This window comes from Anopheles cruzii, chromosome 2 (genome assembly GCF_943734635.1).
Source record: "Anopheles cruzii chromosome 2, idAnoCruzAS_RS32_06, whole genome shotgun sequence".
NCBI lineage: Eukaryota > Metazoa > Arthropoda > Insecta > Diptera > Culicidae > Anopheles > Anopheles cruzii.
The window spans coordinates 38,692,457-38,706,903 of NC_069144.1; the positions used below are offsets into that span (position 1 = coordinate 38,692,457).

General features: G+C 52.9%; 3 protein-coding genes across 3 annotated transcripts; 1 reads left to right on the plus strand and 2 right to left on the minus strand.

The window, feature by feature from the left end:
- Nucleotides 1-609: 609 nt before the first annotated feature.
- LOC128278363 (ribosome biogenesis protein BOP1 homolog) lies at nucleotides 610-3,401 on the plus strand. The gene is made up of 5 exons (XM_053017081.1): nucleotides 610-744; nucleotides 812-2,252; nucleotides 2,309-2,796; nucleotides 2,867-3,162; nucleotides 3,232-3,401. The coding sequence occupies exons 1-5, from the start codon at nucleotides 610-612 to the stop codon at nucleotides 3,383-3,385; spliced, it is 2,514 nt and encodes an 837-aa protein (XP_052873041.1). The 3' UTR covers nucleotides 3,386-3,401.
- Nucleotides 3,402-3,954: 553 nt separating this feature from the next.
- LOC128279038 (uncharacterized) lies at nucleotides 3,955-8,239 on the minus strand. Its single transcript, XM_053017758.1, has 2 exons — nucleotides 8,189-8,239; nucleotides 3,955-8,112 (listed from the first exon to the last, which is right to left on the minus strand). Exons 1-2 carry the CDS (start codon nucleotides 8,237-8,239, stop codon nucleotides 3,955-3,957), a joined length of 4,209 nt encoding a protein of 1,402 aa, XP_052873718.1.
- A 665-nt stretch (nucleotides 8,240-8,904) lies between these two features.
- Nucleotides 8,905-14,200, minus strand: LOC128269191 (tyrosine-protein phosphatase non-receptor type 4). Its single transcript, XM_053006585.1, has 9 exons — nucleotides 13,489-14,200; nucleotides 13,215-13,423; nucleotides 12,983-13,135; nucleotides 12,746-12,900; nucleotides 12,346-12,672; nucleotides 11,617-12,260; nucleotides 10,908-11,535; nucleotides 10,649-10,826; nucleotides 8,905-10,567 (listed from the first exon to the last, which is right to left on the minus strand). Exons 1-9 carry the CDS (start codon nucleotides 14,198-14,200, stop codon nucleotides 10,277-10,279), a joined length of 3,297 nt encoding a protein of 1,098 aa, XP_052862545.1. The 3' UTR covers nucleotides 8,905-10,276.
- Nucleotides 14,201-14,447: the final 247 nt, after the last annotated feature.

A 14,447-nucleotide genomic window follows, 5' to 3' on the forward strand; every position in this document is an offset into this window, starting at 1 on the left:
CTTCGCAGCGTATACCGTCTGTACTCAAGAGTTTTCCCGGACTGTAACCGTGTAGCTAGATTCGCTCACTCGCTTTCTCGTTCGGACATCATTCCATATCTCTTTTACCCGCACGGTACGCGGGGTCATACTAGGGTTCGTAGTGAACTACGACGGCCCATGTGTGTCCTTTGCTGATATTTGTACACATTCTGTGGTGGCATTTTCCTGGCCAGGATTGTGACCAAATTTTGGATGCAGTTTCTACTCTCTCGGTAGATTCCTTTCTGGGGCTATACATGCGAGTATGAAATTACTTCAACGAATCAAGACGTAGCTTTTAAGGCACATTGAGACGACAAGGTACTCAGGCTGATAATAAATTTTGAGCGACTAATTTGAATTTCTTTCGACGCTTTATTTTGTCGTTTTGCCCAACCTTGTCCCGTAACGCACCAGCTCGTTACGTTACGAAGCGTTACGATGTCCAGAACTGTTTGACAGTACCACGAGTCACCCTGTAGCGCTGTCAGCCGGCATAAACATCACGCTGCACGTGCGTTTCAATTGTCCGCGGTGAGAAATAGCATTCGTTGCTGTTTTAAAGATTTACACGACCCGTCCGCCAACATGGTTGCCAACAAAAAGAACGCTACAAAACGGAAGGTCGACAGCGGTACGGTGAAAACGGCAGCGGCGGCGGAAAATGCGGCATCAAAAGTGGAAGCCGAAGCGAACTCCGAAAGCGATTACGAATCGGACAAGGTAAGGATTCGTCGGATCGTTCGGGAGACTGAACCGAAGTGACCGTTCCTTTGGTTTTCGTTTGCAGGAAAATCTACTCGCTGAGATTGGAAGTGATGAGGACAGCAGCGACTCGGAAGGGGAGTTTGCCGACGACGACGATGATGAGGTGCTGAGCTTCGAGAGTGTAGATTCCGACTACGACGAGACCGCGGAGTTGGGTGAGGATGGAAAAGAAGAATTGGAAGACGAAGAAGGTACGGAAGACGAGGAGGAACCAGGGGAGGACGAAGCAGCAGAATCGGCGGACGATGTGAATAGCGACAGCTCGCCGGAAGAAGACGGTGACGACAGCAGCGAGGACGAGGAAGAAAAAGAAAGCGACGGAAAGGAAGACGAAAAAGAGGAGGATGATGCGGCCAACGATGAGGATGATGATGGGCCAAAGTTGAAGGAAATTGCCAAAGTGCTGGGTAGCACGGTAGCGAAGAAAACCCGCGGCGTCAGCGTGTTTCCACCGGAACCGCAACGCAAGGGCAAACCGAAGGACGAGTACGCCGGTGGAGACACATCGGACGAAGAGGACGTCCGTAACACGGTCGGCAACATACCGATGCACTGGTACGACGAGTACAAGCACGTCGGTTACGATTGGGACGCAAAGCGCATCATCAAACCCAAACAGGGTGATGCGATCGATGACTTTATGAAGCGCATGGAAGATCCAAACTTTTGGCGCACGGTGCGCGATCCCCAGACTGGCCAGAAGGTAGTGCTGTCCGATGAGGATGTTGCGCTGATCAAACGCGTTATGGCCGGTCGCAATCCGGACGGTGAGTACGACGAACATGCACCGTGGGTCGAGTGGTTCACGTCCGAGGTGGAGACAATGCCGATACGCAACATTCCCGACAGCAAGCGCTCGTTTCTGCCGAGTCGAGCCGAGCGGCAAAAGATTGGCCGCATGGTGCACGCCCTGAAGATGGGTTGGGCGAAGACGCGCGCCGAAACGGAACGGTTGGCAGCGGCCCGCAAGGGTCCAAAGTTCTACATGCTGTGGGAGACCGATCACGGCAAGGAGGAGATGCGCCGTATCCACGATCACGTGACCGCGCCGAAGCGTCCGCTTCCGCACCACGCAGAGTCGTACAATCCGCCGCCGGAGTATCTGTTCAACGAGCACGAGATGGCCGAATGGAAGCGCCACGAGGAGGAACCGTGGAAACGTAAGCTACACTTTGTACCGCAAAAGTTCCGCAGTCTGCGGGAGGTACCGGCGTACGATAAGTTCGTAAAGGAGCGCTTTATTCGCTGTTTGGATCTGTACCTGTGTCCGCGTGGCAAGCGCACCCGCGTAACGGTCGGTCCGGAGTACCTGGTACCGAAGCTACCATCACCGCGCGATCTGCAGCCCTTCCCGACGCAGCAGAATCTTGTCTACAACGGCCACACCGGGATGGTGCGCTCGATTAGCGTAGAGCCGCACGGCGAGTATTTGGTCACCGGTTCTGACGATCACACGGTTAAAAGTAAGTAAGGAATCAAATTCGAAGTGGATGAATTTAAACGAGCTTGTTTTTTGCAGTTTGGGAAATCGCAACCGCACGTTGCATTCGCACGATTCCGACCGGTGACATTGTGCGCTCGGTCGCCTGGTGTCCGAATGGGAAGATTTCGCTCGTTGCCGTGGCGAGCGGAAAACGAGTGCTGCTCATCAACCCGAAGGTCGGCGATCACCTGCTGGTGAAGAAGATGGACGATTTGCTGGAAGAAGCACCGCGTGCCGATACGATCGATAACGAGCGCATCCGGACCGCCATTCAGTGGACCGAAGTGACGGAGGAAGACCGGAAGGCCGGCGTACGGATTGCGATCACACACTTCCGGGACGTAAAGCAAGTGGTGTGGCACGGTCGAGGTGATTACTTTGCCACCGTCATGCCCGATGCCGCCAATCGGTCGGTCCTGATCCATCAGCTGTCCAAGCGACGGTCGCAGTTGCCGTTTTCGAAGAGCAAGGGCTTGGTACAGTGCATTCTATTCCATCCGGTTAAACCTTGTCTATTCGTGGCGGTAAGTTGCGAGATTGCCAGAAGAACCGGAACCGCTCACTGACTTATTTGTGCCCTTTCGCTCCCCTTAGACTCAGCGGCACGTACGAGTGTATGATCTCGTGAAGCAAGAGTTGCTAAAAAAGCTGTTCCCCGGCTGCAAGTGGATCTCCAGCATGGCGATCCACCCGAAGGGGGACAATCTGGTGATTGGCACGTACGAGAAGAAGCTAATGTGGTTCGACCTCGATCTGTCCACGAAACCGTACCAACAGCTGAGGCTCCATAACTCGGCCGTTCGAAACGTTGCCTTCCATCTACGCTACCCGCTGTTCGCGTCCGCGAGTGACGATCGTAGCGTGATCGTTTCCCATGGAATGGTTTACAAGTGAGTCTCATTGATTACGCTCGTTGTAGTAACGGAATTCTTTATTTGGTTGTTGTGTTCTCCCCCCAGTGATTTGCTGCAGAATCCGCTGATCGTGCCACTCCGGCGGCTCGAGCATCACGATCGCGTGAATGATTTTGCCGTGTTTGACGTCGTGTTTCACCCAACGCAACCTTGGCTTTTCTCGTCCGGCGCAGACCACACCGTTCGCCTTTACACATAAGATGGCCCTTGAACTAAAACTGTGTCCTAAATGTTGCGAACCAAGCGCATGTTCTTTTCCGGTATATTTTTTCCAATAAAAAAACTGATTTTTGCATAACGGAACCCACCTGGAGGGCCACATTTCTGTGTGTTGGAGTTGTAGGACATGTGACGAAAGGGGCCTGGGGCTGTTTTGTTGCGCAAGGTAGGTCGCAACCACGATTTCTTACTGTGTTTGAAGCTTATCTTAAGTGTTTGGTAATGATTGTACATTGGATAAGGCGTTGTTTGGTAACTTTTCTGTCCCCTTTCATCTATGATAGGCAATGGAACCAAAACTAACTCAATTTATAAAGTAAGGATAGACAAGTAAATGAATAAATTATATTTTTCTATTGTTCGCTTTAAAATGCTTCTAGTTGAAATTAGGGTACGGTCACATATGCGAAGGGAGTCTACAAACAAGTTCTTATTGTTACACTATTCTAGTATCACATTAAAGGAAGCATCATTCGGCGCTTTAGTATCGTTCAGCGACGACGGCAGCAGATCGGAGCTCAAATCTTTCCCGGACGCCAAACTGGCGGCTCACGGTGGCTCCGCAAGCACCTCCGACATGGTAACGTCCTCACCGGATCCAAAAAAAGAATCCATGTCCGACGTTAACCCAACCCCATTGCACTGTTTCTGGTCACCGACACCGACGATCGACGATGGCACGGGCAACAGGTTGCTGTAGCAACCATTGCCCACTACATTAACGGCCGACAGTAGCGTTAGCTCCGAAGCAACACAACTCCCGTGGTTTTGTGACGGAATGGCCGCTTGCAACGATCGGTGCCGTGGCGACACCCGGTGCGGTGGTAATCGGTCAGTGAGTTTAAGAATTTTTGGCTGCAGCAATTGCTGTTGTTGCTGCTGGTAGCTATAGAAATTGTCCACCTTAGAGAGATTGTTCGCAAACATGGCTGGCCGGATGATGGGTTGCTGAACGATGTGAATTGGGGTATCGATCTCATTTCCGCCTGCAACGGTCCGTTCCATGATATCGTCGTTCGTAGCAGGCAAGGGTTCTCTCGGGTCTACGATCATTACATCGGAATTGACACTTTCACAGGTACGCTGGTGCTGGTCCACCAACCCGCCCAACCCGTCAGTGTCTGACCACTGGGAACCGGTGAGCGGTTCGTGCTCGTCCTCGTCTTCGTCTTCCTCATCCGCTTCCTCCGAATGTTCGACTTCATCTTCGTGACCGTCCGGAACCGTCTGTTGCCGTGCTCCGGGATCGCGGCCGTGCTTCGCCTGGTGCGCCTGGTATTTGGACTCGCTGATGGACACGAACGCACACAGCGCACATTTGTAGAGCAGGCTCGACGCTAACTCCACGTGGCTGCGCTCGAGATGCCTCCGGTAGGTCGTGCTCTGGATGCACGTATACTCGCAGTGGCTGCACTGATAGAGGTGCGCCCCTTTCGTGTTGTGGCGCATCTTGTGGCGCCGGAATGCGTTGTGCTCGTTGGTGGTGTACTCGCAGTGTTCGCACTTGAACCGCTTCTCGTCCGAGTGTTTGGCCGTATGTTTGTTGAGTTGGTACCGTGTCTCAAACAGCATCCCGCACAGCGCACACCGATATTTGCCCGTCGCATTCGGTGCCACCGTCGCCGGGTGTTTCACCTCGACGTGCGATCGCAGTTGGCGGGGACCGGTAAATAGTTGAGCGCAGTTAGCACATTTCACCTGCGACACAGCCTGCTGCTGCTGCTGCGTCTCGCTAGCGCCAGTGGAGCCGGATTTTTTGCTCCGTTTGCTCTTCGGCGGTGGCTTCTCTGCGCCCTCTGCGTCCGTGCCCTCGTCATCTCCGGGTGCCACCGACGAAGGGTCGCGGTGGGAACGGCGATGGTTACGAAGTTGTTTGTTGTTTTTGAATGCTTTCCCACAGACACCACACTTGAAGTTGCGCTCCTCCGAGTGGATTAGCATGTGTGTGTTGAGGAGCCGCGCCAGGACGGGTGTCTTGAAGCTGCACAACTGGCACGCGTGCAGTTCCATGTCGATCCCGTGCTGGCGCCACAGATGCGTGTGCAGTGTGTGCCAGTTGCGGAACTCGTGGGAACCACACTCGGGGCAAACGTTACCGTTCGGTGCGTCCCCTGCGTGACACTTGCGGTGATACTCGAGGCACTCCGGTTGCCGGAAACGGGCACCACAATCGGTCTGGTCGCAGCTGTAACCTTCCTCGTGGGGCGTTAGGTTGGTGTACAGTTTCCGCAGTTTCGTAATGCCCGTTTGCTTCGCTCCCTTCGGGCGTCCCCGAGGTCGACCGCAGAGTCGTGCCCTAGATCTTTCGCCCGCCCGTTCCGGCGGATTACTTTTGGAAGTGGAATCGGTGGAGGTGGTTTGGTTCTCGGATGTCGTCGTTTCGTCCGCATGGTTCCCATTAGGTGGTGCAACTGTGTCAACCGTTTCCACCAGGACACTTCCGATGGCATTTTCTCTTTCCTCTTCCTCCTGCCTTCCTTTCAGCATTTTATCAGTGGTCGGAACGGGATCCACCACGACGAGCACATCTTGTGAAAGTGACGACGAACTGATGGAATCTACGGGCGGCCACCCGTCGGTGGTTGGTTTTCCGTTTGTGCCCGTATCAAATGCATCCGTCGAACTGGCCGGTTGCAAATGTATGAGATCGTTAGGAAACACATCCGACTGGAAATCGGCACCATCCGTGGCGTACTCATCGATCGGTGTTTCGTTGCCTTCACCGCCAGCAGTGTTGCTTGCCTCGGCCGAATTGTCCTGCTTGGCCTCACCCGGAAAGGGATGCTCGGTGAAGGTACAGCCTTCGCTCAGCACTTCATACCGTAGCCCACCGTAGCCGTCTAGGGTTCCGTCCGGCAGCTCATTGCTGTTCAGAATATCCGCAAATTGTGCGGATTCACTCCCATCCGGTTGCTCCGGCCTCCGCCCATCATCGCCGATGATTGATGGAACTAAATTTTGCAGCTGCAGCTCATCGTACGTCATCAGATTGACCTCGTCGACCGATTTCAGGTGAATGGTCGGTTGCTTCAGGACGCTAATGTTTTTGATGAAAATTTTACTCTTCTGCGGACCCGCCGATTGGCCAACGGAAGATCCTTGGTCACTTTGGAACCCGTTTGCCGTGGAAAAGATCGTACCTTCCGGGTGCTGACTTTGGACTGCCGTGCTGAATGTAACGGCCAGCTCAGGACCAAGGCTTGCCGATGGGGCCGAAATTAGGCTGCACGAAGGTGCGTAATGCTGTGTCACCGGAGGCATAATCTGTGACATCGGAATTATTGTGGCGGGTGCCATACTGCATGCTGCTGCCGCTACCGAAACTGCCGGTGGTGGAGTTGAGGTGCAGACGACACTTTCGCAGCTGCTCGCACGACTACATTCCAACACGTCGGTGTACACTGTCTCCGACCCGGCTGTGACTGCTGCTGCATCCGGTCTCATTGACGGAGAACCACCACCATCGACGGAATGGATCGGATTTCGCAGTATATCGACGTTTTTAATGTATATTCTATTGGCTCTCGGTACCACAGGTGCAGGTGCTCCGTTTGGGGTCTCGATCGGAGGTGACGCATTAGTATTGGAACTATCGTGACCAGCAGCAGCGGCGTTCATGAAGCTTCGATACTTCGTGGTACCGCTCGTCCGAAGCATATTTTCCGAAGACGGTGCAAAGTTTGCACTCTGCAGGAGGGAAACGTTGCGGATGAAAATTTTACTTCCCCCATTCCCCGTTGCTCCTGGCTCTGGCTGTGGATATAGCGTGTCCAGCCCGGGTTGGTTGTGCGACTCGCAGGAGGGCGGTGCAAACAGCTGACAATCTCCAGCAGCGGTTCCCGGTTGCTGCGAAAGATCTGCAGTTGATTGCAGTTGCGGCAACGGTGGTGGCAAACGATCGCTACTCACCGACTGATGGCCGCCCGGATTCTTGAGCAGTTGAACGTCTTTGATGTAGATGCGACTCATGTTTGGTGGCGTTTCAGATACCATTGTTGTTGCCGTTGGGGCCGAAGGAGTTTGCACCGGTTGAACGGAGGGACCGGACGGACCTTCGTAAACCGTTTGACGGCCACGACTCATCAGCAGCGCCACTTCGTTTCTAGCCATTTCGTGGTCCTCTAGCAAGTGTAACTCCAGTACCGGGCACTTGTAAAACTTATTCTCGCAAACGGGACAGTCGAAGCTAGCGCGAAGCATCCGGGCAACCGTCGTGTCGTGATGCTCCTGCTTATGCTCCAGTAGCCGCGCATCGGTCAGCGTAGCGAACGGGCAGTAATCGCACCGCAAAATTAACGGTTCACCGATCGGGTCGACGGCATCGTTCAAATAGCTTCCGATCACATCCGGCAGCTGGTTCGTCGGTGCACTAGCTGCCAACACAGCTTGTGGTACGATCGAGCGCAGATCGGCTATTTCGCTTTTGATCACTTCCGATCGATCTTCACACTTGATTTCGCTGGCATTGCGGGACCGGTGCCGGACCGTTTCCTGCTGCTGGTACTGTTGGTTGATTTGGGTGGGGATTTTTACAAATATGCTAGGCAGAATCACGTCATTCGGTCCACTGGACGTGCCGGGAGGTGCCGCCACACAGCTCTGCGGCTGAGAGAAAGCCGCAAAGTAGGGCGACGACGGTGCGTACGTGAGGGCGTTGGGCGAACCCGGAGCGTCATGTACCGGGGAGCCAAGGTGGTTCGCAGACAGCTGGATGGACAAAGGGTTTCGAAATTAAAGTACTGAACCAAGAAAATGCACTTTGCATCCCCAGTTCGCCGCTTACCATCGAATCAAAGCCGAGGCTCTCGCTGCATTGAAGGTGAAATATATCCATCTTTGCGTGCAACTAAACGGTCACAATATTTACAATTATTCGACCGTCTAACAAGCTCTGCAAAGGATCAAGGATATGGTTTCCGCGACACTTTTAGAGACACATAAGTTCCATTTTTGGATCAGCGAAGGATCATGTTTATCTTGGGTAAAAATATTGTAAACAAAACAATCGAGTTTCATTGCCAATGTCATCGCAAATGTCAAAATGAGTGGCCGAGGGACACTCCAATGGTATTCTACATTTTGTGTGCGTTTAGACTTATCTTCGCTAAAATATTCAAATAATAATCCAACACAAATATGAAAAGAAGCGTACTCTAAAGTGGTTAATTATTCCAATAATATTTTGTACTTTTGATAAGCTGTTGGTGCTTTTCGGAAGGTTTGACATTTGTGCTTACATCGAATGATTTGAATATTTGAATTACAATCGAGCATCGCCATAGGAGCCGTTGAATCCGTTCGGTAAGGCTGAGCGAAAATTTTATCTTGATAAGAACACAGAAGGCTTTAAGAAAGTTTAGTAGCAGCATTCAACTGTAATTGCAAAAATATAGTTACCTACCCGTTTTCTTTCGCATCAGTAGTCATCAAAATAAAGAACATCCCATCAACGGCTGGTGTTAAAACACATCGTTTCGTAAAGTTGATAATATTTTCGCCGATTTCATATCGGTAATGATTAAAACGGGGTCACTCGCCTATTACACAGGATATACGCTCACGATGCTCCAAGGCCCGTTCCTGTTTGCCCTAGGCCTGTGTTGAGAGCGGATGAACTGCGCAATACTACAATAATTCGGTTTATTCCTTCGAACGAACAGATGTAGCAGAGCGCGATGATATTTATGATAATCGATCGATGCGCTTCGAGTTCATTTTTTTTTTTACTTGTGCGAACGGTCTGCTGTTGTACTAATTCTTCCGGGAAATTCGGTCGTCACTCTTCTGCCCAACACACCGATGCTCACTGCGCTTTGTGACGTTGAGTTAAGACGGTGCCGTATGCAATCTAAAGATATCGGGACGAATCGCTCGACCAACGGAAGAAACCGTATGGCCAAAAACGTTGTTTCGTTTCCCTCCGCCGTTTGAAAAACATCTAACACAACCCTCGTACTATATCCGCTGGCTGGCGAATAATCTATTTCACTAACGCGACGAATATATTGCATTTATACTTCGCTTTACTCCGCTCTCCATTGCCTTTTACACCGAATAATATGCGTGTTATGAGAATTGCAGAAAACTGGTCTCTTAAAAGCTAATCGTGGCCTCTACAACTTGTACCAGACGGGGGTTTGTTAATGTTAATCTCGGGTTTGTAGGGTGTGTACGTTTCTCGCTCCCGCGGATAGCATCCCGGCGGTTTAAATAGGAGTTACAGAATGAACGATGATATAGAAAAATCTTTTCCTACGCTTTAACGTTGCGGTGTGCAGCAAGAGAGAGTTTGAAATAAACTTATTACGTGTGATGAACGGTGATGTGGTGCTCAAGCTCAACAGCAGCAGATGGAAGGAAGCTGACGATTTGATTGAACCGAACACGAAACAGTGAAATCCTGTTCGGGGGGGGTCTGTGCGCCTCGGACGTTTATGCGTATCTTACCCTAAAAAAACTAACTCGAACGTGTCCGCGCTCGTGCTATTGATCGATTTGTTCGTTTATTCTTTTCCCTGCTGCTAGAAGCCACTTCTTTCCCACCGCGGCCACTCGCGGGTCGACCTGTTTTTGCCTGAAGTATACTGTTTATCATCACAATTTCATGCTTCTTAGTTCTTCTGCGACGAGTTGGTAACCCCGCGCGAAGGGGGTGCTTATAGTTAACGAAATTCTACTGAAAACGTTCCCGTTCGGCAGCTGGTGGCGATTGTTGTTGTCACACATTAAATGGTTCGAACTCAGGGAAGTGTGATACGTTCGTAAAATGATGAATGAAATAAATTAATACCGCTTACGATAGTGTTGCTAAAGGCACCTCTCTCTCTCTTTCTTTCTCAAACACACACACACAGGACCTCTGAAGGGGTTCTTAATACCGGTGGCGCTGGTGGTCTCCATCCTCACCGTCGTTTGTCGGTGGTGTTGCGGAGACGACATCGGCGGCTAGTGGAGACTTCGTGTCGCTGTCTGCCGGTGTATCGAGGGCGGTTTCCTCCGGTGAAGCCATGCTTGGAATTGACTTTGGTAGCCGTGCTGGGCCAACGGGTGACGATGGGGCGGCCACGGGAGATGCAGTAACATCCCCTCTGGTCTGGTCCACCTTGGTAGCCTGCTGGAGATACGCCGCGCAAATGCACTCGCAAACGAATCGATACTGACCCTGATGGATCGAAAGGAATTATGGATTAACGGAACTTAGGACACGACCGACCGTAGTTTTTTCGCCCTATAAAACACTTACCACATTCTGCACCATGCATGGCCGTTGATCACGCATCGCTTGTACAATATCCAGCGGATACATAGGTTCTCGCGCCTCCATCAGCGCCAAGGCGGTGTCCATCAGTATAAGAACTCCGGTTCGTCCGATTCCCGCCGAACAGTGCACGATGATGGGTGGATTCGAGGCGCTTATGTACCTGTGAGAAGGAGGATTGATTCGAAACATTAAATCAAAATCGGTTCCTCTACTATGAAAGCCCCTCGATGAGCAGACTCACTGGTGCACCGACGTCGAGGAAGGCATATCGCTCGGGCTTTCGTCACTGTCCGTGTGCAACACACGACGCTCCGAGTTGTCCAGTCCGCCGTTGTCGTCCACACTGCGCAGCTTCACGTTCTTCAGGCACGCCTCAATCTCTCGCGGCAGCGTCGTCTCACGGGCCGATCGCACCCGTTCGGTGAACTGGAGAAACAAATTCGGATCGGCCGGCACACCGTGATCGGGCCAGGCCAGGTACTGCATGTGTTGTATCGAACGCCGTTCGTTCGTCCGATCGTCCGTCAGCACGAGATCGCGAAACACGAAGCTTCCGGTTTCGTCGGCTTTCTCCGTCAGGCAGTTGATGGTCAGACCAGCGGACGGGACGAGCGGATCGTCGTCTGCCGAGGGCCAATACTGGTGACACTTGGTCCGGCCGCTTTCCTTCACCGTCGTCAGCATCACCACCAGGTGGCTGCTTTCCTGCTGCACCATGCGCCAGAAATCGTTGACCGTTGTCGGTAGCGGCCCCTGCGTTGCGATGTACCGATTGGTAGTCCTCGCCGGCGGAATCTCCATATTAACGTAGTTCGCGTTGATATAATCGCCTCCCTCCGCATGCTGCAGTACCACACGCGTGCAATCATCTGTTAAAAAAAGGGGGCGCGCGTTACCTTCTGTGGCCATAGGAGGCACCCGATCCTGTGTCGGGCACGGTCTCTACTTACACGGTGATATGTCACGGTAACGATTTTTCGGCATATTCTCTGTCTTGCGTGCCTCGGTGATGGCCAGCTCCGGGTTCTTTCGGTAGAGCTGCTCATACTGCGCCAGTAGGGCACCGGAAGCGAGACCGTCGCGTAGCAGTAGCAACGACTGCGTAAACAGCTGATCACCGTTCAGCACCCGCCCGAGGTCACTCTCTTCCGGCACGTACTCGTAGAGCGGTTCCTCCTCCGGGTAATCGATTAAGGCATTCGGTTTGAGGGTCAGCAGTAGCTGACCGCCCTGATACTCGCGAGACGCCCGAATCAAACTGACCACCTGTTCGTACATCATCGAGCCAACGTCACGCCCGTTGATGCGAACCACCTGATCGCCTTCGCAGACCCGTGGCGTACTCCTGTCGGCCGGTGTGTGTGGGGCAACGCGTGACACGACGATGGGAAGCCCAAGATCAACGCCACCCTTAACGTTGAACCCAAACCGACCTTGTTCGTCCGCTGTCAGGTGGATCGTCACGAGTCCCCCTTCGTCCGTCGGTTGCGCGCCGTTTTCGGCGCTGGAACCATTGAGGCCACCGTAAGCGGGCGGAGAATCGTACAACGGCATCGAAGCTCGAGTGTTCGCGCAATGTTCAATGAACGTTGGTCTGATTTTGGGGGGCGAAAATAATATGAAAGAAATAAGTTAGAAGCAGCAACGTCAGGAGCCGTGATACTGTTCCGGTCACTTACTCATCACTCTGCTGCTCCCAGGCCTTCCGCGGTATCGAGGGCGTCTTGGAGGTAACCTTGTCGTACGTGCGTGTGCCCTTCGTGATGGACAACAGCGTGAGCTGATTCTTGTTGACGGTCGCATTCACCCCTCCATTCTGACTGCCGGCTTCGATGCACGATCCGCTGCCGCTGCCGTCAGCTCCGTTGCCATTCAGCTGTGGTGAGTGTGGCTGCGAGATGGTAAGCAACCGTTTACTAGGTGACCGGATGAAAATCTTGGCCACCTTGCCCCGCTGTCGGCTCTCCGTCACGGCCTGCAGTTCGGTCCGACCCGAGTAATGGAATCTAACGAGAAGGAACATGCATTTGTGAGTGTTGATCGGAACATTCGGCGCAATGCAGAGACTAAAGAACGCACTTGGAGCGCAGTGTCAGTGGCAGGAAGGATCGCGGCGAACGATGTGGTTTCTTTAGCCGGAAGAACGAATGGTGCTCCACGCAAGCCTTCCACAGCAGCTTGGCGTTCCGGTGCGAACCCATGCTAAATCCGAGCAGTGTGTCGTAGTGTTCGGACTGGAAGAGAAGGAAAACACAACAATGCAACGTGAAGGGAACTACAAACACCACCGCCATTGGCAGCAAATGGATAACGCACCGGTTCCCTTGCTAGTTGGATGAAGAAATCCTTTCGTTTGAATGACACTTTGACCACCTTCGACCACGAGAACGTGTTGATGCGCGTCCCGTTCTGATAAACCAGCAAACCGACGGACGAAACACCGAGTGCCAGCTCTTTTCCTGAAGAATCCTGAAAAGACAAAAACAAAACGATGGTTATCAATCGGCCGCCATGAGCGATGCGGCGCCACTGCTATCGGGCCACTTACGGTCGCTCGGTGGAAGTCGATTCCGTACAGTTCGAGCCGTTTGGCGTGATCGAGATAATTGAACTCCGCGTCGGCCGGTAGCTGGCCACGGTGTAGCTTGTGCAGTTCGCATATGCGGTGTTCCGCTTCCTCCGTCTGCTCGGGCAGTAGCTGCAGCTCGCTAAGGTATCCGGGCGTGTGCTCCAGCGGATTGTAATCGCCAAGCTCAGCTGAATGGTGAGAAATTAATCACTTGTTAGTCACAATGTTATAAAAGCTGCATCAGCCTCATTACCCTGAACGGTGTAGCTGGACAGCAGGCAGCCGGTGTTCAGGCCAACGATCAACCGGCCCTGATAGACGTCCCGCCGGATCTGCAGATAGAACTGGTAGCGTGTGTACTCTTCCTGCAACCGGCTCGGATCGGTCACGTAGAACTTGACGCGAAACAGGAGCAAAGGAACGTACGGATGGCCGCCACCAGCACCGTTCTCTCCGTGACCGTTACCCCTGATCATGGCCAACCGACGGCCACTAGAACGCACACCATTCAGCTGCTTCCGGAACGGTTTGTTTGGATCCAACCATCTTACGGGGTGCCGTCCCGAAGGAAGGCTGGCAGTGATGGCTCCGCCGGCTGGCGTGGTGCCGGCACCGGCCGCACTTGCGCCGCCAATACTGCTGCTGCTCGAGCCGGACGCATCCTTATGGCTGTGGCCGCCGCTGCTACCATTGCTCAGTCCGGCCACCGGAAGCTCACCACCGCCGTCGGTGGCGCACGGAAACTGCAGCCCGAAGTAGTCCCGCTCGGACAGCTCCACGTGCTGGTAGACCAGCTCGAGTAGCTCGGCGCCCTTGGCGCGCTTGTCCAGGTGGAACGTGTGCGTACTTTCATCGAGGAAAAGTACGGTCACCGGCTTGGTTTGCGCTTTCCTGTCACGAGCCAGCTCGGCGCTCCTTACTTTATACGTGCCACTAAAACCACCGAACCGGACCCGCTCAAGCATCGCTGGCCATCATCCTTTTAGGCGAAACCCAGCGGCAGTTTCAGGTGATCGTGGTGAAGGATGCTGATGTGAAGGTAGATAGAAAAACACAAAAGATGAATCAATGAATAAGAAGAAGCAACTGCAGTCAATCAAACAATCAAACACGCTCCCCTTCGGCACATGATGTCATATTAAAGCGATACACAAATTGGCCGATGTTCTACGACGGCAAAGCTTGCACACAACGTGCGCTGTGTGCTACCTG

What these genes read in the sequence shown, in the direction of transcription:
- LOC128278363 (XM_053017081.1), top strand. Translation starts at nt 610, where the DNA reads ATGGTTGCCAACAAAAAGAACGCTACAAAACGGAAGGTCGACAGCGGT. An exon ending in GCGATTACGAATCGGACAAG is followed by an intron (nt 745 to 811) that starts GTAAGGATTCGT and finishes TTTCGTTTGCAG; the next exon opens with GAAAATCTACTCGCTGAGAT. An exon ending in TCCCATGGAATGGTTTACAA is followed by an intron (nt 3,163 to 3,231) that starts GTGAGTCTCATT and finishes TTCTCCCCCCAG; the next exon opens with TGATTTGCTGCAGAATCCGC.
- LOC128269191 (XM_053006585.1), bottom strand. Translation starts at nt 14,200, where the DNA reads ATGCTTGAGCGGGTCCGGTTCGGTGGTTTTAGTGGCACGTATAAAGTA. An exon ending in CCACTGACACTGCGCTCCAA is followed by an intron (nt 12,673 to 12,745) that starts GTGCGTTCTTTA and finishes CCTTCTCGTTAG; the next exon opens with ATTCCATTACTCGGGTCGGA. An exon ending in CATGCATGGTGCAGAATGTG is followed by an intron (nt 10,568 to 10,648) that starts GTAAGTGTTTTA and finishes TCGATCCATCAG; the next exon opens with GGTCAGTATCGATTCGTTTG.
- LOC128279038 (XM_053017758.1), bottom strand. Translation starts at nt 8,239, where the DNA reads ATGGATATATTTCACCTTCAATGCAGCGAGAGCCTCGGCTTTGATTCG. An exon ending in GCCTCGGCTTTGATTCGATG is followed by an intron (nt 8,113 to 8,188) that starts GTAAGCGGCGAA and finishes TTGTCCATCCAG; the next exon opens with CTGTCTGCGAACCACCTTGG.